This window comes from Musca domestica, unplaced genomic scaffold, assembly GCF_030504385.1.
Source record: "Musca domestica strain aabys unplaced genomic scaffold, Musca_domestica.polishedcontigs.V.1.1 7, whole genome shotgun sequence".
In the NCBI taxonomy this organism is placed as follows: domain Eukaryota; kingdom Metazoa; phylum Arthropoda; class Insecta; order Diptera; family Muscidae; genus Musca; species Musca domestica.
Genome location: NW_026712383.1, coordinates 8,388,630 through 8,411,698, shown reverse-complemented (window position 1 = coordinate 8,411,698; position 23,069 = coordinate 8,388,630). Strand labels below are relative to the sequence as shown.

Sequence of the window (23,069 nt, the reverse complement as noted above, 5' to 3'; positions counted from 1 at the left end):
CTAAAATTTGAAACTAACGTTACTGATGGAAAGTACGATTGGGATATGAAGATATTTTCGAAATTTGTACTTATGTACACGAGAAGTACGAATGGTATTAAATTTGGTACAATTTCGTTTTGGGGTAAGCGACATAGCTGGAATACTGAAATTTGGAAATAAATTTATCATTAAATTGTTGGACTGAGGTATATAGGTACTTTTGGAAACTAGTGTACTAGTGTATGTGCAAAAATGGTACAATTTAAATTTTGGGAGATCCGGTAGATTTGGAATCCTAAATTTGGTACATTTTGGATTTGGTAAGCCAATACAGCTGGTATCTTTTGATTTGGATATAAAAATACTGTCGGAGTACAAAATTCGTATATGCAAGTAGTTTTGGAAATTTTGTACTTATATGTATTAAATTGCACTAAATTTGGCACTATTTGAATTTAGTTGAACCGATAGGGCTGGAATTTTGTAATTTTGAATTAGGATTGCAGTTGAAGTGTAGGATTGGGGGATGCACTAAATGGTACTAAATTTCGATAAGGCAGAACCGATAATAGGAATAGGTGATTGATTTCAAACTAAGATTGCTGTTAGTGTATAAGATTGGGTTACATAGGAACTTTTGTAAATTCGTACATATGTGTATTATATGGCACTTTATTTGGTACAAATTAAATTTGAGTTAACCCTTAGAGCTGGAGTCTTGGAATATTGCAATTATTTTTGGAAATAATTACTACAAGGGTACAAAATGTAATTAATGGTGCAAAATATAGTATTGATTGTACGGACAGAGTAGATTTCTGAGTTGAGATATGGAGGTGGTTTAAGAAACTCGTACCGTAGATGTTCGAAAGGTACTAAATGGTACCTAAACCTGCATTATGGACGATATTGCTGTGTAGGGTTGCACTATAAAGTGGTGTTGGAAAATACATATGTAAACTATAAGGTACTAAATTTTTGTTTGGTTTGGTTTAGGGTAAACGGATAAAGTTGAAATTTTGTATTCGGATCCCTTTTGGTGGTATGTTTGTGATACAGATATGGTTTTGGAAATATGTATTACAAGTGCACGAGAAGTGCTAAATAGTTCTATACTTGTTAAACTTGTTACATTTTGGTCATAGAGTGCTTGGAGAGCTGTTCATATATAGCCTGGACATATGGAGTTGGTTTTGGAAACGTGTATCATAATTGTTCGAAAAGTACTGAATGGTAACATCTTTGGTTTTGGGTGCAGGGATGAAACTGGAATCCTCAAATTTGTTGGTGGAGACATTGAGATTATTTTGAAAAAGTGTTCTATAGTTGTTCGAAAAGTACAAAATTGAACTAAATTTGGTATTGCTTAAAAGAATGAAGCTGACATCCTACATTTTAATTTTAAGGCCACTTATGTTTTCTAATGTTGAGATATGAAGATTGTTTTGAAAATGCATACTATAGTTGTTTGAAAAGTACTAAAATGAACTACATTTGGCATTGAGCGAAGGAATGGAGCTTAAATATTGATATTTATTCTAATTTTGGATCACTGTTCGTTCCGTAACACAAGAATTTATTTAAAGTACATCATACAACCTATCAACATTTGGCTTTAGAGCAGTTATAGTTTGGTTCCAAAGGGAACTGATATATGGGAGGCATATTTTATTCTGAATCGATTTTCATTACATTCGACAGAGACATTTTATCGTTTTATTCCAAATAACATTGCTTTAAAGAGCATCATATCACTTCGAGGAGGATTATATTAAAAAAAATATGTATTGGTGCCGAATTCCACAAAATGGAAACGTACGACCCGAAATTGGGCTGGTATTAGCCATTATTTGCACAATAAACCGGAAATCGGATAAGGGATGTATATGGGAGCTATATCCAAATCTTAGTCGTTCTTGATAAAATTTGGCAAAAATATTTCTGAGCTCTTTAAGATATATTTTACAAAATATCATTGTTGTTGAATGTATATTACGAATATGAGGGACTTAAAAACAAAATCGGATGAAGCATATATGTGGGAACTATAGCTATATCTGAACCGATTTTCACAAAATTTGATGTTCTTGCTTCTAGGCTGAATTTGGTCGGATTTGCCAAAATTCAGGTCCTTTGGACGGATATTAATCATTTAGTGCACAATTTATCCGAAATTGGTTGAAGATATATATAGCAGCAATATCTAAATCTGAACCAATCTTGATAAAATTTTGCAGAGAAATTTCTGGGATGTATCTGATATCTGATACCAGATATTATTCTTGATGATTGCATATTAAAATGTGAGGGATTTAGAACCCCAAATCGAATGAGCTAAAGCTTTATCTGAACCGATTTTCTATGAATCGAATGTACTTGCTTATGGATTTAATTGGATCGGATGTGCCAAAATTCAGGTAATTTGGACTGAAATTGGCCATTTAGTGTAAAATTAACCTGAAATCGGATAAAGATATATATGGGAGCCATATCCAAATCTGTACCGATCTTGACAAAATTGTATACATTTACAAAGCTTTATCTGATATATGGAACCAAATACCCTTCTTGGTGGGTGCATATTACGAATGAGAGGGACTTAAGCACCAAATAAGATATTGGCAATTTAGTTTATAATTAACCCGAAATCGGTTGACAATGTATATGGGAGCTATATCTAAATCTAAACCGATCCTCACTAATTTTAATAGGGTCCGTCCTTGGACCAAACAAATATTGTTTGAAAGACTTCATTTCACTTAGATAATAAATGCGACCTGCATTTTGTTCACAAGAATACATGGACAGACAGCCGAACGGACTGATATGTGTACATCGACTCAGAAAGTGATTCCATGAAGATCCTCAAAATTAACTATGGGTCTATCTCGCTTCCTTCTCCATGTTACGAACAAATGCAAAAAGACATAACATCTTTCCACTATGTGATGTAGGGTATAAAAGGGCCCAACACGAGCTAGGAACAAATCAAAATTTTAAGGTTGACGTTCCGCTGACGAAGTAGCAGGCACTTGCTAGAGCAAAATAAATGTCAACATTTTATGAGATTAAATGTAGCCTGGAAGTAGGTATGTTAAATTTGTTTCATCCGATTTGACATTTAAGACACCCATAGACGTTTTTTGTAATCTATAACAATTCGGTATTCCATGTCAGAATTTAAAGTTTTTATTTAAAAATTAAATATTTAAATTATATTATAAACCCATTTTCAACCGCCAAACCAATACTACATTTTGTTCAGAAAAGAAAAATAATCAACAACAACTGCAACAAACCACAAATGCGCCATCACATGTTCAATAACCTTTAAACTTTGTTCAAACAGCACAAAAGAGCAGTAGCTGCAGCAGCAGCAGCAGGAGAATCTGTATACACGATAACGTACAAAAAATAATGCAAAAAACAACAACATCATCGAAAGCAATACTATTTGAAAAGGACTCAGAATACAACGAAACAAGAGAGAAAAACAACATTTCTTTAAATTACCTTTAAGCCATAGAAAAATACTCTTGTCGTGTCGGGTATTTTTAGCAAACATTGTTGGCTTTGCGGAGCTTTGTACCATAAAAAAAATACATTTCGACGTACAAACCGATGCATGCAGTCAGCAACAGCGTCCATTGAATACTTTTCTATTTGCAGCCAGGGAGGTGACAAAACTGCAATGTGTTGTATTTTTTTCCAATGAGATATATTACCTTCAGAAACATCTACACCTGTGGATACCCACTGCCAATTTGTATTCATCAAAAGGGTCAGTTGTGTCGTGCATGGTTACAGGTTACATGTTGCAGCAAGTGAGTGTGAGAGAAAGTGAGCAAGTGAGGGGGAGCACGTCTATTCGTTTTGGTTAAGATTTTTTTTCTTTTTTTTTTACAAAAAAGTTACATTTCGATAAAATTAGAATGGTTATAGTTTTGTTGTGATGTGTGTGTGTTTTTTTTTTCTTTTTCATACTATCTCTTTCGTTTTCCATCTATCTCTCATCTTGAGTGTATGTATCTGTATCTATGTGTATCTATTTTGTAGTAGTCGATTACCTTTTTTTTGCACAGCTTCCAGTAACAATAGCAACAAATTTGTTCACTCATCCACCCACTCACCAAGTTGTTCAGACAAAATGTTGCTTTGTCTTTCGACGGATGCTTCAAAGATCCTTGAAGAGTCATTGACAGTAAAATGGCAAACAAATTGTTTAAGCCCTGTTGTGTAGAAGGCAGGTGGAGGAGGGGTCGTTTAAATGGCATTTCGTAAAAATTGAAAGATTCAAGACAAATATATATTTCTCATCACAGGGTGTTTTGTAGATATTTGATGTAAGTTAAGTCTGGAGGAGGGTTTCCAAGACAATTGAACTTAATTTACTTTAATAGTTGTTTAAAATTTAATATTATTATATTGGATTCAAGGAAATTCTAAGTTCAGAGAAGATTATTTTTGTAAATGATGGGGGATAGAAAATACATATACATAAATCGTCCAAGAGGTATGATATCGGTTGGAAGATTAGATGTCAATCTAGAGCGATATCATAAGCCTGAGTACAAATTAATACACTAAAATGCCAAACGTCGAGCGATTCCGCAAAACATTTGTGAAAACCATAAACGTAGTATAGTACTGAGAATTACCGATAGAGGTGACCTATCGGGAAGATCAGTATTTATACCTTACGCCACATAGTGGTAAGGGTATTATGTCTTTGTACATTTGTTTGTAACTTGGAGAATCAAGCGAGATAGACCCATAGTTACTTTTGGGAATCTTTATAGAATCACTTTCTGAGCCGATTTATGCATGTCAGTCTGTCCATGTATTCTTGTGAAAAAAATGCAGGTCTCATTTACTATCCGATTGAGGTGAAATTTTCCAAAGAGTATTTGTTTGGCCCAAGGAGGACCCTATTGAAATTGATGGGAATCGGGTCAGATTTAGATTCCATATATCTTCAACCTACTTAATTGTGAACAAAATGGACGATATCAGTCCAAATGACCTGCATTTTAGTACAACTCACCAAATTTGGTCTAGAAGAAAGTACGTTATATTTGGAGAAAATCGGTTCAGATATAGCTATAGCTTCCATGTATATGTTACATCCGATGTGAGGTTTTTAGTCCCTCACATGCGAAATATGCATTCCACAAGAATTATAATTGGTACCGAACAACAGATACTGCTCGAAAGTACCTCCTTAAAATTTTATAGAGACCGGTTCAGAATGGGATATAGCTCCCATATACAGGGTGAGATGAAAAAACTGCAACAAACTCAGACTGCTGTCATTTCTAAGCTACTCGTCCGACAGCTGTTAAAATTATTCCAGTGACAACTCATTATATTGTTTAAAAACTTACGAAAGCATTTTGATGAGAATTTTCTAGAAGAAAAGTTATTCGTGATGGAATTCAAGCGTGATAGTGGGATTTCTTTATATTTGGCTGGAAAACCACAAGTGGCTATGGTTAGAGCACTCCAGCATTTAAATGTGAATAAATCGTTTGTATCTCGTACCATCGCTCGTTATCGTGATACTGGCAACGTAGCCCGACGTCAAGGAGATGGACGGAAGAAAACAGCAAAATCAGCAGAAATGTTTAGAAAAATAAAGATGCGACTTGATCGAAACCCGAGACGCAGTGGCCGAAAATGCCTCGTGAAGTGAACATATCGCAAAATTCCATTCAGCAATTACTGCAAAATGAGCTCGGAGTAAAGCCATGGAAATTCCAAAAAGTGCAAGAACTTACACCGCAACAGAATGAAAATAGACTCAAAAGAGCTAAAGCTAAATGATCGTGTTTACTTGCCAAAAAGTTCAGCTGAAAATGTGCACCTTCGGTTGGCCACCAGAACTCAAGCGCCAGCCATGGTGATGGTGTGGGCCGCCATAACACCCGATGGTCGCTCTCCGCTCGTATTAATCGACCGTGGCATCCGAATAAATGCCGAATATTGTCGCGAAAATATTCTGGAGGGTGTATTAAAGCCTCAGGCACCCAAACAAACTTGGACATTCCAACAGGACTCAGCACCATCACATTCATCAGGCGCCACCCAAGAATGTTTACAAAATAAGGTTCCTCGCTTCATTGGCCACCAAAATCTCCGGATACCAATCCGTTGGACGTTGGTGGAGTGTTTTGGAAGGCAAGGTTGGCATTAAAAAATACCAAAGTGTCGACCACCTCAAGCAAGCGCATCGCCGGGAATGGGCCAAAATACCGCAGAGCAACATTCTGGCAGCTTGTGACGGTTTCATTGGCCGTTTGAAGACCATAATTCGTGCCAAATGTGACCAATTTCTAAAATTTGATACTATTTCCGTCATTTTTTGCATTTATTCAAAACATGTTCCAGTTCTATTCCTTCATTGTATGCCATATTTAGTACAAATTAATTCTTTATCCGTTCACATAATTCCAATTGGTGCCCAATTTAGTAAATTTTAGTGCCTTTGGTGCACTTCACAAACCTTTGCTCGTGTATCCTGCACACATCGAAACCCACATTGCAAATTTCATTCCTTCCCCTAATACCAAGTTTTATATGACCTTTTTCATACGTAGTTTTAATGGATATCTAACAAATCACTTGGCATGTTGTAAATTTATGTAAATATTATTGATTCATTATAGCTACAGCATTTATTATTTTTCCATTATTATTTTATAATTTCTACCTTTGGTAACAATGTTCCATTATCATTGTTATAGACAGAGGAGGTAATTAATAACAAACATGAAATATGACAAATTGTTTGCTCAGTTGATATGCAAATTGGGAGCCAATATAACAATTAAAGGATGAGTGCGAATTGAGTATTAAGTACCCTACACAATAGTTAGTGACACATATTTTCAATTTGGAACATGGACAATGCTGATTATTAAAAATAAAATCAAATACGTTAGGAGAACCATATTTCTTAATAAAGAAATTGATTGGCTCATCAACACCCAGAAGAATAGTTCACGGCATGCAGCTAGCTGTTGATGGGTAGGTATGTCGTTAAGGCGGTGTTTTAAAAAAAAATTCCAAAATCACGAGGCTGACATTCGTGCTTAAATATATGTGATTTTAAAATGAAATTCTATTTTTTAGAGGTGGAATTTTCAAATTATGCGTTTAAGGCAATATTGAGGTGTAGGTATTTTTGGTACTAGAAGCGACCAGAATGTACTCAGTGTGATGGAGAAGAGTACTAGTTCTTAAATCTATCATAGGATCACTGCTGATGTTAATTATTCCTTAACTGCAAAATGTGTAGAAATATGTTCTAAAAAGTAATGTAAATGTAAAAGTAAATACATAAACTCACTTAAATGTGGTTCTGGAACGACAAAAGTTAAAAATAATACTTAATGCAAATGGTGCGGCACTGTTATCAAACGATCGAAAATATCTAAGGCTTTGGAGTTTTATACGAAGGACAGTCCTAGTATGGATGGGCGATATAATATGGATTTTTTGACCTTTGTACTGAGCGATTGAAAGAGCTTAGCATGAGGGTGATTATTATTGAGAAGGGATGTGACAAGGTGTTTTTTTTTTTTTTTAATTCGTACTTTAAAGTTAGAAAAAGTACTAGACAGTACAAAAATGTTTGTGTTTTCATTTTGCGTGAACCCTAGTTCATCTTCCTGCAAAGTGTTGGATTCTCTGCATTTTTGGAAATCTCTGAAATTTTGGAAATCCATATATCAATTGAACGAAAAGTACTAAAAGGTACGACATTTTATAACATTTATATGAAATAATCATTAAAATTTAGGAGTTTAGTAAAGTCTAGGAATCCTTTTGTAAAAAGTTGTGTTAGTAAAATTCCTACTTTAAGGCTAAAATGTTCTAAGTCTAAAGCGCTAAAGTGTTCTAAAATGTACGAAATTGTTAATTCGTTAGTGCTAAAAATTAAAATTTTGGGTAAAATAGAAATACTAAAAGTTCTAAATGGTGCAACATTGTTATCGAACCATCAACAAGAGCAACTCGTAGTATGATGCTGTGAAATTTTGGTTGAGGTTAATTTTGGATGAAATAAGGCGGGTTTTTTAAAAATTGATTTTAAACACGATATCACATACAGTACGAATTTCATTATAGTAATTGTGGGATCATAATACCCACAACTTATTACTTTAAAGCTACGAACATATCTGAATGGAGCAAAATTATTATTGATCGATAAGGACTGGAGTGAGTTATGGATTTCTAATTTCAATGGCAAACGTACTAAATGATACAAAAGTGTTATCGATAAGACCAAGAAATTTAAAAATTTGCATTGGGGTTATTCTTTGCGTATGTCGGTGAGATATTTTTTAAGTTTTTGCAAAAATATTATAACATTATTACACCGCATGTTTTAAGAACAAAATAATCTACAAGACTAACTTAGAAACAACATCGCATTACGAAGTCCAGAGAACATTAATTTCTAACGCAAGGTTCACCTATCTATCTATGTATATATAGTTGTCAAGATTTTAGCTCTATTTGTTCATAGAATATCAAATGGTATCAAAATCATGCATCTTAATACTATTAGTACCATAAGTTTACTAAAAGGAAAATAGGAATTTCCATTAAGGAAAAACTACATCTGTACAACACCCATTCAACAAACCTCATTCAAAATTTCAGAATTCTATCTTTGAGAATTCTATCGTTGACGAATATAAATGATTCAATTTTGAGTACATTTAGTACACTTATAGTGCCTATTACTCTTAGTACACAAATAGTTCAAATTTCTAAAAACCACCATGGGTAGGAATTTTTGGTTGCTGTTTTGCCTTGGCATTGAATCAGTCTGTCTCTCAATGGAATATTTTCCACATACATGTTCGAAATGGATGCAATAAAATGGCTGTAACATAAATCAATACAGACACCGCCTAAACATATAAACCTTGGTATAGGCGTAATCTTACATATGAAATTTGTATAAAGAAAATTGGTTCATACATTTCAGAAAATTTCAATGACTAATGCAGTGAAATTTATTTTTCATGCATAGAGATTTAAGGTAGCTGTACCATCCTACAAGGTTGGAAGGGTTTTATCATGGTATGGTCATTATGTTGCTCATATCAGTAATTTGACGATGATAGTGTGTTCACATAGAACCAAATACCTAAATAGTTCAGAATACCAACGGAAGGTTACGATCTGCCTTTTGGTCAATTGAGATGTTCTAATCAGTAAAAGTCATTAAGGATAATTTCTAAATTTTGTTAGCGAAGATGGGGACATTTTCTAGTGAAATATATTTGGAAAAATAGTTTCAGTTTCCAGTTCCAAAAAAAATAACTCGTGATATTGGTTATTACAAGTAGGGTCGACAGGGCTAAATTTACAATAAATCAGTCAAAAATTACATTTTGGCACACATTGACAATTTATTGTAAAAAACACTGTCTCATCTTTCCTTCCTTGTGTAGCGCATAAGCCTCACTTTTATACCCTCCACCATACATAGTATGGAGGGTATATTAAGTTCGTCATTCCGCTTGTAGCTCATCGAAATAAACATTTTTATACCCTCCACCATACATAGTATGGAGGGTATATTAAGTTCGTCATTCCGCTTGTAACTCATCGAAATAAACATTTTAGACCCAAGAAAGACTATTTAGCCCTGTCCGTCCGTTTGTCTGTCTATTGTAATCACGCTACAGTCAAAACGAATTAAGATATGAAGCTAAAATTTTGCACAGATCTGTCTTTTGTCTGCATGCAGGTCAAGTTGGAAGATGGGCTATATCGGACCACGATATCGTATAGCCCCCATATAACGGTACCCCCGATATTCGGTATTTTGATGATTTTAGACACATTTTTCAACGGAATTGTCTGAAATTCTACACAAGGAGTTCTTTGTGAGCACTTTATCCCCTGAAAGAGAAATATCTATATAGGTCTACGATATAACCCCAGTATAATGTTACCCCCCAATATTCGGTATTTTGATGATTTTAGCCACATTTTTCAATGGAATTCTACACAAGGTGTTATTTGTGAGTACTTTACCCCCTGAAAGAGAATTGCCTATATGTGCCCACACATATAGGCCTATATATCCCACATATAATGATAGCCCCTGATATTCGGTATTTTAATATTTTTAGCCACATTTTTCAATGGAATTGTCTGAATTTCTACACAGCGTATTCTTTGTGAATATTTTACCCTAGACAGAGCTTTGTCTATATAGGTCCACAATATTGTATATCTCCCCATATATCGACATCTTCCGGTATTAGGTATTTTAAAGATTTTAGCAGAATTTTTGGTGGATTTTTTTTTTTGAATATTTTTTTAAATTCAAAGTTCGGCCCGGCCGAACATACTGCTTTTTTACTTGTTATTTATTACTATTTACAAAAGGTTTACTTTCCCAACTTCATAGTTGCTTTCTATTTATTTCCATCATTATTTTCTTTTAATTACCTATCTAATTAAAATCCAACATTCTGTATTTCCACTTCCCTTTACAGAATTTTTGGTTTATATTTATAGGTCTTCCCATCACAATATTGTTGGTATATTTCGTTGTTGTTTTTGTTCTTGTTTTGTTTACATCTACAATATTTTTGCCAATTATTTGTTTAAGCTTAATTAATGTTCGAATAATTTTTGTTTGTTATTTTTGTTTATATTGGTGTTCCGGCTGAGATGTTTCCACTCTTCATTAAATGGCCTAAAGGAATAGAGGAATTTATTCAAGTAGGATTTTATTGATTTAAGGTTTTAAATAGAGAAAGAGAAGGTAAAAAATGATGGGGTTGCTTCGTACTTCAATGAAAAATGGTAAAGACAGAAATATAAAATTTTAGAGTTTACCTAAAAACATTATTTGTTTTATTTAAAAAGAAAATTAAAGGAAAGGAAACCAATTTATTTTGAAAGTAAGAAAATATTTGGGTACGTTTTCATAAGAAGCTTTTATTGTGGTAATTGTCTTTGATGGGAATCAATATAACCCATATGTGTCCTTTCTAGTCTGTTCTGATATATTTAAATAATTATTTTTCTAAATATCAAAATATAAAATGAACATTAAATTTTGAATTCTTTCCCGTAAAGCACAGCTTTAGCAATTTGATGCCCCAATGTAAAAATGCTGATTGCTTTTTGTAGCTGATTTGTTTCTCTTTTTCAGGAAACGATGTCCATTTAATCAAATTACTCTCTTAATTCCCATGCAGTACAAACTCTTTTTTTTTTTTTTTTTTTTGTTTTTCTCACCTGCAACATTTTTGCTGTACAAAAAAATGTATTCATTTATTTTTCCATTTTCGTAAAATATTTGTTTTAACCAACACTAATTCTCTTCGATTTTTCCTTTTTTTCTTTGCAGGATATGACATGTGATGGTGTTTTAACATTTTGGATATTTTTATTTTTCCCTTTGATTTTCAATCAAATCGCCTCAACCGACGGTGGTAGCCTGGATGATTTACACATAGGTGGTATCTTTCCCATAGCAGGCAAAGGAGGATGGCAGGGTGGTCAGGCGTGTATGCCAGCAGCAAAACTGGCATTGGATGATGTAAATAAGGAGAAGAATTTATTGCCCGGATATCGGCTTATATTGCACAGCAATGATAGTGAGGTAAGTGGGGAATTAAATGGAGTTTCAATATTACTGAATATCAAATGTACGTTTTAAGATTTTTTTAAATAAATAAATAAACAAGTTAAAAAGTATCAGTCGACATTGCCGACATATATATACCCTCATTCTATGTTCGATTATTCAAATATATTTTGGCTATGGTTACGATTATTCCAACGTTTGACCCTTTATGGAGCAGGTTCCGAAGGAATGGGCCAATATTGTCCATTACGTATAGAACCCAAAAATACGATATAATTATTGCGACTTTCCTGGTATGGATTACATCGACTTACTCCTTCACTTTATATGAGATATGTAATAATTTTTAGAAATTGTTAAAATGTGCCTGATGTACCAGATAGAGTCTACCCAAATATTCAATTTTTATACTTCATCTTAAACTAATAAAAAAATATTGACCAAAATATTGGGCAAAATTACAAAAAAAGGGATATTTATGTCCAATTTTATGCGAAATTATAAATTCCGATAAATTTCATATTTATATCAGGCTTCTTATTGAGAGAAATTTTTGGGAATAGCAAGTAGTAAAGAATTGCTAAATTGCTTCGAAGGTTATGACAAATAAAATTATTAAAAATTGTGACATTTTGTAGGTGAGGTGCCAGAAGGGGTTCGCAGATATATATCAACTTCACAACAGATCTTGTGTTAGCAAAAATGTTTGTGTGTGTGAAATTTGCAGATAGTTGGATGTTTATTTCGCTTTTTTTGAGCTTTTGTTACTTCAAAATCATGAACCCCATGTATGAGGGAGGTACCAGTAGATATGGTTCAATCTATCTTTATAACAGATCTTGTGTTGATAGAAATATTAAGATGTGCCAAGTCTAAATGGAATCGGATGTTAATTTGGAGTTTTATGAGCTACATGGTTCTTCAAAATTTCGACATTTTGTGGGGGAGGTACCAGAAGGAGTGGACCGATATATTCCATCTTAATACCAGATCTTGGGTTTATAAAAATATTGGGATGTGTGAAATTTTAGCACGTTCAGATACTTGCATCACATTTTATAAAAGTTATAATTTTTACCCCTTGTGGGGGAGGTACCTGATGGAGTGGACCGATATTGTCCATATTCGCACCTGACATAGCACTGACGCAAATAGTAGGATTTGCAAAGTGAAGCCAAAATCGGATCATCCTTTCTCTTTCTGTGCAGGAAATATATTTTTTGAAAATTTCGACCTTTGCCCATCTCCGAACTCGATCTAAGTTTGACAAAAATATTACTATGTACCCAGTTTGAACCAAATCGGATACTCCCTTCGAGAGTTATCGTGCGCACCAGCCACTGCTAGATCGACTCCAAATATGAAACGGATTTTGTCCAAAGAGACCTAGAGTCTAAAACCGTTATTTCGACTGTGCACGTTTTGACCGTATTAAATGATATATACCCTTTGTAGCCATATGGCTGAGGGTATAATGATGCTAAAGGTCCCTAAGAAGATTTGAGGTCAATTATAAGAACTGCATTTGTGAGCATTAAACGTTATATACAGCTGGGAAGCATTATCGAAGATGACATGGATATTTTAGAAAAATACTTAAAATACTTTTGGTAATAATAATATTAATCATACATTGTTACCTTAACCGTTTTTAAAAACAATGAGTCATTCCTTAAAAGATAACAAAGGAAAGAAATTTATTTTCCTCATTTGCCAGTAATGGGTAGAATCGAGGCAGAGTCTGCACGTCGAATATAAAAACGTAATTTATGAGTTCGAAATTCGGGGCCGACAAATAAAGACAAAAAACAATTAAAAAAAGACCGGACCGGACCATTTTTTACTACCCTCCGAAAATCCATGAAGAAATGTGGCGAAAGACATCAAAATACCGAATATTACATGGGAATTACGAAATTGCCGACTTATAAGCGTAATGTTTCGCCACCGGACTGGAACCCGTTACGAATTACAAATGCAAATTTTTTGACAAATCCGTAAAAAAAAATTAACTAAAACCCTTAAAATACCTAATATCTAAAGGTACCGTTAAATGGGGGCCAACAATCCTGGACACAATTCAAATTGTTCTGCCAAATTTTGAAGCTCTAAAAATGGTAAGCTTTTGAGAGGGAGGTACCAGAAGGAGTGCACCGATATCTACCATACTCATAGCAGATCTAGTACTAAATTTTTAGACGTTCAAGGTTTTTTTACAGAATTAATTTTTTTCCTTAAAAAAATTATGGGGGAATGTTTACCTTTTACACCACAATGTCTTCAAAATCTTTATTTTTAAAGTCTACCAAGGAGTCTACCAAGTCTACCAAGCCATTGTGCAATGGACCCACATCACATGTTTCGGTCCAAAAAATTTTCGACATCTCCATATGTAAATTAAAGTTAAGAATTGTATCTCCATCCTTAACTCAATACCAAATTCTGTGACATTTAGCACGAATATCCTAAAATATCTACATCTCTCCGTTCTACAAACCAACAATGTTCCAACATTTTCCAGCAATTATTGTGTCAAAACGAGTTCTCAACCTCAATTACCAACAGTGACTTTAACATAAAATATCAGAATTTCAGCTCTCTAATTTCCCCCATTGCCAAATCTTCTCTCAACCACACATACCAATAGTGACAGCCATATCAGATTACGAGATTCCACTCCATTCCTTTTCTCAATACAAAATTCAGTAATATTTAGTAGTTTTCGAATGGATACCAAAACCATTTCCAGATACCAATAGATACCTTAGTATCTATTTTGGAAATCAGAGCTCAATCTTTGCCACCCAATAGCCAATTAAGTACCATTTAGTACTTTTAGAGTAATTATAGAATATATTTCTAAACAACCTCAAGATCTCACTTCTAGATATCAACAGGAACCTCAATATACAATTCCGGGTTTTAAGCTCCAACACTTTACACAATACCAATTTTAGTAACATTTAGTACCTTCCGTATAATTTTAGTACTCATTTGCAAGACCCTTCCATATCTTTATCCTAGAAACAAAGAGTTATCGCAACATACAATTTCGCGGTTTCAGTTTTGTCGCTTGAGCCAATTTTAATTCAATTTAGTACTTTTTTTGGAAAAATCTACATATTTTAAATACAAACACCAACAGTGATCTCAAAATTAAATTTGAGGATTTAAATTTCAGAATTTGAGCTCTATCCCTTCACCAAATGCCAAATTTTGTAACATTTAGTACACGTTTCCTAAACAATCTACATTTCTCCATTCTAGACACCAATAGTAATCCAAAATGAGTACTACTTAGCACTTTACAAAACTACCTCCATATTCTAACCACATACACCAACAACGACCGGAATGTCAAGTTTAAGAATTCCAGGCCTACCCCTTCGACCAATCTAAAATTCAGTACCATTTAGTACTTTTCGTTTAAATATTGGAAACACTTCTAATCCACCGCTAAATCTCAAATACATATACCCTTAGTAATCTGCATATCAAATTGCATCCCCTCAACCTATTCCTTCACCCAATAGCAAATATGGTACCATTCAGTAATTTTGGCCCTATCTTTTCACACAATACCAAATTTTACCAAGTATAGTACTATTTAATACCTTTCGTGAACTTGTAGTACACATTTCCAAAACCACCTCTTTACCTTTAAACCTACCACCAACAGGGACCCCTGCACAAAATTTAAAAATTGCAGCTTCATCATTCCACCCTTAACCAACTGTTCCACAATCAGTTCCATTGAGTACAGTTCGTACCCTTAGAACATATTTCCAAAACCACCTTCATCTTTGATTCTCATACCAAATTCCAAATTTTTAACTCTATCCGTTCACATTATACTAATTTGTACCATTGTGGAAGTTAAGTACCATTTTAGAACTTGAAGTTCGAATTTCCAAAAAACCCTATGGTACATATATCCTGGACTCCATCAGTGGTTCATACTCCCATTTTCAAGCTCATTCCGTTTGTCCAATACAAAGTATTCAGTTTTTAGTGTATTTTAGTACTTTTACTACCCTTTTAGAACGAATTTCCAAAAACCCAGCTTTATCACACACCTACGAACCAAAAATGAATCATGATGGAGTGGGTCGGCATTGCCCATTTCGCACATGACCTAGAACTAATAGAACTGTTAGGATTTCCAAACTTTGCCCAAAATTTAATGATTTAATTTTGTTCTATGTCGTTAATTATTTGTGTGTTAAAATTTTGACTTTTTGTGGAGGAGGTACCAAAAGGATTAAACCGATATTGTCTGTCTCCGAACTAGATCGAGTATTACGATGCACCAAGTTAGGACCAAATCGGATACTACTATCGAGAGTTAATGAGCGCACCAGAAAGCCAGACGGACGGATACCCGTAGATCGACTCCAAATGTCCTAAAACGGATTTGGCCTTATCAAATCATATATACCCATAATGGAAGCACCTGAAGCTCTACTGTTCATTTCGGCTGACAATAAAGCGGTCGAGAATAACCTCATCCATTTCCGATTTCATGATTTCCGCATAGCTTGGTGACGTATTTAGTCTTGAAAGGCTGCTATGTACCCTGCGTGCTTTCTCTACCTAACTCTTGTTTAGCTGGAGATTGTATCATATAGAAATTTTATTGCTTCTTGTATTAAACGTTTTATTTTCCTTAGAAAACATGGATAAATTAAAATAATATTTTCTATCTCCACTTTACGCAATTGCTTTGGTAGCCAAGTATTTTATTTACGTTTGTCTGGGCATTTGAAGTCTTTTTTTGTATGTTTTGTTAGCCTGGGAAAATTGTTATTAATTACATAGTTTGATCTTAAGTCTTAAATAAGGATTTATTTGACAGTATGGTTATGACAATAGATGTTTATGGGAAAGGATGTTACCCAATGAAACATTTTTCTTAATAAGGAAAGTTTGTTTTTGCAGGAGCTAAGGGTTGTTAGAAAATAAATATTATCTCGCCTAGGACTTTATGTCTTATCCTCCATTTGCTGCTTCCATATTTATACCCTACACCACATAGTGGTAAGGGTATTATGTCTTTGTGCATTTGTTTGTAACATGGAGAAGGAAACGAGATAGACCCATAGTTACTTCTGAGAACCTTCATAGAATCACTTTCTGAGTCGATTTATGCATGTCAGTCCGTCTGTCCGTCCGTCCGTCCGTCCGTCTGTCCATGTATTCTTGTGAACAAAATGCAGGTCGCATTTATTATCCGATTGAGATGAAATTTTCCAAATAATATTTTTTTGGCCCAAGGACGAACCCTATTGAAATTGGTGAGAATCGGATCAAATTTAGATATAGCTCCCATATATATCTTCATCTGATTTAGGATTAAATGTGCACCAAATGTCCACTATCAGTCCAAATTACCTGAATTTTGGCACACCGAACCAAGTTCGGCCTAGAAGCAAGTATATCAAATTTGAAAATCGGTTCAGATATAGCTATAGCTCCCATATATATCTTTCATCCGATTTGATCTTTAAGTCCCTCACATTCCTATTATGCACTCCACAACCGTGATATTTGGTACCAGGTATTAGATGGAGCACAGAAATAGCTGTTTTAAATTTTATCGAAATCGGTTCAGATTTGGATATAGCTCCCATATATATCTTCATCCGATTTCGGGTTAATTGACCACCAAATGGCCAATATCAGCCCAAATGGCCCGAATTTTGGCACATGTGACCGAGATTAGCCTTAAAGCAAGTATAACAAATTTGGAGAAAATCGGTTCAGAAACAGCTATAGCTCCCATATATATCTTCATCCGATTTCGGGTTAAATGTGCACCAAATATCCACTATCAATCCAAATTACCTGAATTTTGGCACACCGAACCAAGTTCGGCCTAGAAGCAAGTATATCAAATTTGGAGAAAATCGGTTCAGATATAGCTATAGCTCCCATATATATCTTTCATCCGATTTGGTGTTTAAGCCTCTCACATTCGTAATATGCACTCCACAAGAATGATATTTGGTACCAGATATAAGATACAGCCCAGAAATACCTGTTTGTAATTTTATCGAAATCGGTTCAGATTTGGATATAGCTCCCATATATATCTTCATCCGATTTCGGGTTAATTGTGCACCAAATGGCCAATAGAAGTCCAAATCGACCAAATTCAGCCTAGAAGCAAGTATACCAAATTTAGTGAAAATCGATTCAGATATAGATATAGCAACCATATATATGTTTCATCCGATTTAGAGTTTTAGTCCCATACATTCGTAATATTCACTCTACAACCGTGATATTTGGTACCAGGTATTAGATGGAGCACAGGAATAGCTGTTTTAAATTTTATCGAAATCGGTTCAGATTTGGATATAGCTCTCATATATATCTTCATCCGATTTCGTGTTAAATGTGCACTAAATGGTCAATATCAGCCCAAATCACCAGTCTAGAAGCTAATACGTAATATTAGGAGAAACCCGGTTCAGAGATAGCTATAGTTCGTAAAATGCACGATAGAATTAGATAGATTTTGATTTTGTACCAAATATCTCATAGAGCTCTGAAATGCCCTGTATAAACCTTTTTACGAGAGCTCTACTAAATATGCATAGTGGTGTAGGGTATCATATAGTCGGCCCCGCCCGACTTTTGAGCTTTCCTTACTGGTTTTATATATGAGTATCTTTAGTGTGTTTGTTAAATGACTTTTCTATTTTTAGACGTATTCATTTATTTTTGTTTCTTCGTTATATTCGAATCCTTGAGGTAATCAAAGGATTACGAATCGATTTGGGTGGCTTCCTTCCGTTTCTTTTTTTCTTCATATTCAAGGAAAGGCTATGAAAAACATATGTGGGCAATCAAGGGCAGGCAATAGCCATAAATAATCTTTATTCTCAGAGACAGTTTAAGCCGGTTACAGTTATGACATAAGCTATTGGCCATAAGTAAAATTGAAAGAGGAGACAAATATGTTGACGTTATTATTAGTTCAAAGTCTCCTTAGGAAAAATTACCAATACATATTATTTGGAAATGACACTCTTTTTAAGCAGTCAAAAAAATTAGTTGCCTCCCATACTTTTAAAATAGGGTTGTATATTTTAAAAGTAGGGTGAGATAAAAAAACTGCAACAAAGTCAAACGCCATAACTTTTACACTTTTTTAAAATTTTATTGAATGAAAGCAAAAAATGTCGGAAATACCATACAATTTTAGAATAAGTTTAGATTTGTTCGTATTGGTCACCTTTGGCCTTCAAAAGGCTAATGAAACCGTCACACGCTGCTCCAATGTTCTTCTGCGTATTTTCCCCGGTGTATTTTCGCCATAATATTCGGCATTTATTCTGATGTCACGGTCAATTGATACGAGCGGAGAGCGACCATCGGCTGTTATGGCGGCCCACAACATCCCCATGGTCTGCGCTTGAGTTCTGGTGGCCAACCGTTTGTCATTTTGTTTGTTTACAAACTGCTGGGCAAGGACTGTTTTCTCATCGGAGAAAACCAAATTCGGCAGTTCACCACTTTCGCCAAGCGAAGCAACTCTTCACCTCTTTTGAGTCTATTTTCTTTCTGTTGTGGTGTAAGTTCTTGCAATTTTTGGAATTTCAATGGCTTTACAAAGAGCTCATTTGTCAATATTTTTGCGAATGGAATATTGCGATATGTTTAGCTCACGAGCCATTTTTCGGCCACTGCGACGCAGGTTTCGATCAAGTCGCTTCTTTACTTTTCGAACCATTTCTGCTGCTGTTGCTGTTTTCTACCGTCCACTTCCTTGACGTCGGGATACGCTACCAGTTTCAAGATTAACGAGCGATGGTACGAGACACAAAAGATTTATTCACATTTAAATGGTTTAGTGTTCTAACGATAGCCACTTGTGGTTTTCCAGCCAAATATAAAGAAATCCACTATCACGCTTGAATTACATCACGAATAACTTTTTTCTGGAAAATTCTCACAAAAGTGCTTCTGTACGCTTGTAAACAATATAATGAGCTGTCACTGGAAGAAGTGACAAGTGACAAGTGACATAGATATGACAGCAGTCCGAAGTTGGTGGCTGTTTTTTCATCTCACGCTGTATTTATCTCCACAATGGACTTATGGTTTCTCTAAAGCCAACATTCTGTCAAATTAATATTTTTAATTAGAAAATGTCTCTCTCTCTTTAGCAAAATTTCTAAAAAAGAACAACAAATCATTCAATTTAACTTTGCCCAACACGAATCACTAATAAGCCAGTGGCTGGCGTTGGCACAGCCACCAACAATGCTTTGTGGCTTTTACATCGAATCACAAAAGGCTCTAAGTTTACTCTAATTTCTATCCTGTTTTATTTTCACTACAAGCCACGACTGGCATCCATCGGGGAAAATTCTAAAATAACACCACAGACCACCCCTTTAGGTGTGGTTCTGCTAATGATATTGTTGATATGCCCCGTATAACCAAAGCAGCGGCAGACAACACTTTTAGATCTTCTGTTTGGTTTTAGTTGAAAAAAAAAAAAACACAAACTTTGTATCTGCCATACGAACGGCTGTGCGTGGTGGCTGTTTGTTAGCTTCTGGCTTTGTTGTTTGTTGAAGGAAACAAAATTAACTAAAAACATTAGTTAATTTCCCCAATGAATGATGGGCTTGTTTACATTTGCTCTTTCAGTTTTCTCTATCAAAAGCCACAAACCGCGTGTCCAGGCCGGTTGTTGTGACAGTTTGAAATAGTTCGACTCTCAGAAGAATCATAAATAAAAAGAAAGTTTTTAATAAAAATTAATTGTGGGTAAAAATGTTTTAATATATTTTTTTTTATTATAACATAGAGGGATAACAACATACATATCTTTCATATCATAAGGGAATTGTTAAACCGACCGTTTTTATAGAAAACGAAGAGAGTCAGTTTTTATGAAGCAAACTATGTATGAGTCTTTTGTGAGCAGTAGAGTTAGGCCTGAAAATATACTAATTTCGTCTGCGTAAATAATTTTTCAATGTTTCGAAATACATCTCAAAATATCCACGTCTTTATAAAGGCCTTAGACAAATTTGGTCTAAGAATCCGAAACTCTTAGTATCTACAAACTATCTAGTCCACTTGGATTTTCTCACAACTCCTCTTGGCTTGGGACAGTTATATATTTTAAAACGTTCAGCGTATTAGAAAAATGTGCTAAATTTGCCACAAAAAAAAAAAATAAATAAATAAAATAAAAAATAAAAAAAAAATAAATAAATAAACTAGTAAGGAAAAGTTAAAAGTCGGCTGGGCCGGTTAGCCTACCCCACTAAGCTTATTAAGCAGAGCTCCCGTAATAAAAAAAATTATTTGAAATAAATCATACCACCTTTCAACATTTGGCTATAGAGCAATTATAATTTGGTTTTAGAAGGAACAAATATATGGGAGGCATATCTAATTCTGAATCGATTTTCACTAAATTTGACAGAGATATTTTTAATTATTTTATACCACATAACATTACCATAGAGTGCATGGAGTCACTTCGAGAAGGATTTTATTAAAAAAAAAAAATATATATCGCAGCCTAGTTCTATCTAATGAAAACGTGGGAGCTATATCCAAATCTTAGCCGATTTCGATAAAATTTGGTAAAGGTATTTTCGAGCTCTATATGATATCTGATACCAAATATCATTGTTGTTGAATACATATTACGAATGTGAGGGACTTAAACACCAAATCGGATGAAACCATACCAAGCCATATCTGTACCTATTTTCACCCAAAATTTGATTTACTTGTTTCCAGACTGAATTCGGTCGGATATGCCGAAATTCAGCTCATTTGTACTGATATTGGTGTACAATCCGAAATCGGTGGTAGATATGAACCAATCTTGTTGTAATTTGGCAAAGGTATTTCTAGGATGTACAGAGTGATATGAAAAAACTGCAACCAATTTCAGACTGCTGTCATTTCCAAGCCACTCGTCCGACATCTGTTAAAATTATTCGAGTGACAGCTCATTATAATGTTTACAAGGGTACAAAAGCATTTTGGTGAGAATTTCCCAGAAAAAAAGTTATTCGTGATGGAATTCAAGCGTTTTACTGTAATTTCTTTATATTTGGCTGGAAAACTACAAGTTGATATCCAGCATTTAAATGTGTTTCACGGGCAGCGTGTTTCATTTCCGGTTTGAAGGCCATTTTTCGGTCGGTTTAAGACTCTATCTTATATCTGGTACCAAATATACTTTTTGTGTAATGTATATTACGCTTGTGAGGGACTTTAAACTCCAAATCGGATAAAACATATATATGGGAGCTATAGCTATATCTGAACCGATTTGCACCAAATTTGATTTACTTGGATGTGCCAAGATTTAGGTTTTAGATTTGGACTTATATTAGCCATTTAGTGCACAATTAAGCCGAAATAGGTTGAAGATATATGGGAGCTATATCTAAATCTGATCCGATTATCACCAGTTTCAATACGGTTCGTCCTTGGGCCAAGCAAATATTGTTTACAAAATTTCATCTCAATCAAATAACAAATGCGACCTGCCTTTTGTTCACAAAAATACATGGACGGACAGACGGACTGACATGCCTAAATCGACTCAGAATGTGATTCAATAAAAATCCTGAAAAGTAACTATGGGTCTACAAATGCACAAAGACGTAATTCCCTTAACATTTTGTGGTGTAGCATATAAACATTAAGTTCGACCGGGACAAACACGTGACAAAATATGGAGACACAATTCAAATTTTTCTGACAAATTTTGGACTGTATCGTGATATAAACAGACAGACAGAAAGACAGACGGACATCGTTAAATCGACTTAGAATTTTATGCTGATTATGAATAAATATACTTTTTGGGGTCTATGACGTTCATTTATGGATTTTGCAATCGGAATAACAAAGTTAATATACTGTTCTTTTTAGGGTGGAGGGCATAAAAATAGGAAAATGAAGACATGTATCGGAAATGTTCTTCAATAGCAGGTAAAATCCAATCATATAAATAGGGAATAGCAGAAGGTATCGTACAGTATAACGGTAATAGGAAAACGACCCAAATAGGCATGATGTGCCATAGGAGGTAAAGCCCCTTACTTCGTTGACAAATCTGCCTGATACCATCAGAATATGGGAGCTATAAGAAAATATTTGCCTATACAGGCAATGGTCTACAATATAATGCAGAACCCATTGTAAATATTAAATACCGAATCTTAAATAATTCCTTCGAAAAAAGAAGACTTAATTCGTAAAAATACCGAATATAGGGTGGTAAAATGATATGGCACCGTAGACCAATTTATACCTTCTATCTCAATTTGTTTTTATAGAAAACCTGAATACAGCAGACAGGCAACATTGCTCAATCAAGTCAACCAGAATCCATTCGGTCGTAAGAGCCAAATTTCATCCAATTTGGCCAAATATTAGACTTTTGGTGCACAATAAGCCTAAATCG

The 23,069-nt window shown here is 34.5% G+C and overlaps 1 protein-coding gene across 1 annotated transcript in view; it reads left to right on the top strand.

Annotated features, from left to right (window-relative positions):
• LOC101888652 (gamma-aminobutyric acid type B receptor subunit 1) overlaps positions 1 to 23,069 on the top strand; it is a 313,388-nt gene that overhangs the window by 113,632 nt on the left and 176,687 nt on the right. Inside the window, exon 3 of the mRNA XM_059130223.1 lies at positions 11,372 to 11,626. Within this exon, the coding sequence (XP_058986206.1) occupies positions 11,375 to 11,626 (252 nt within the window). The 5' untranslated portion in view covers positions 11,372 to 11,374. The remainder of the gene's footprint in view (positions 1 to 11,371; positions 11,627 to 23,069) is intronic.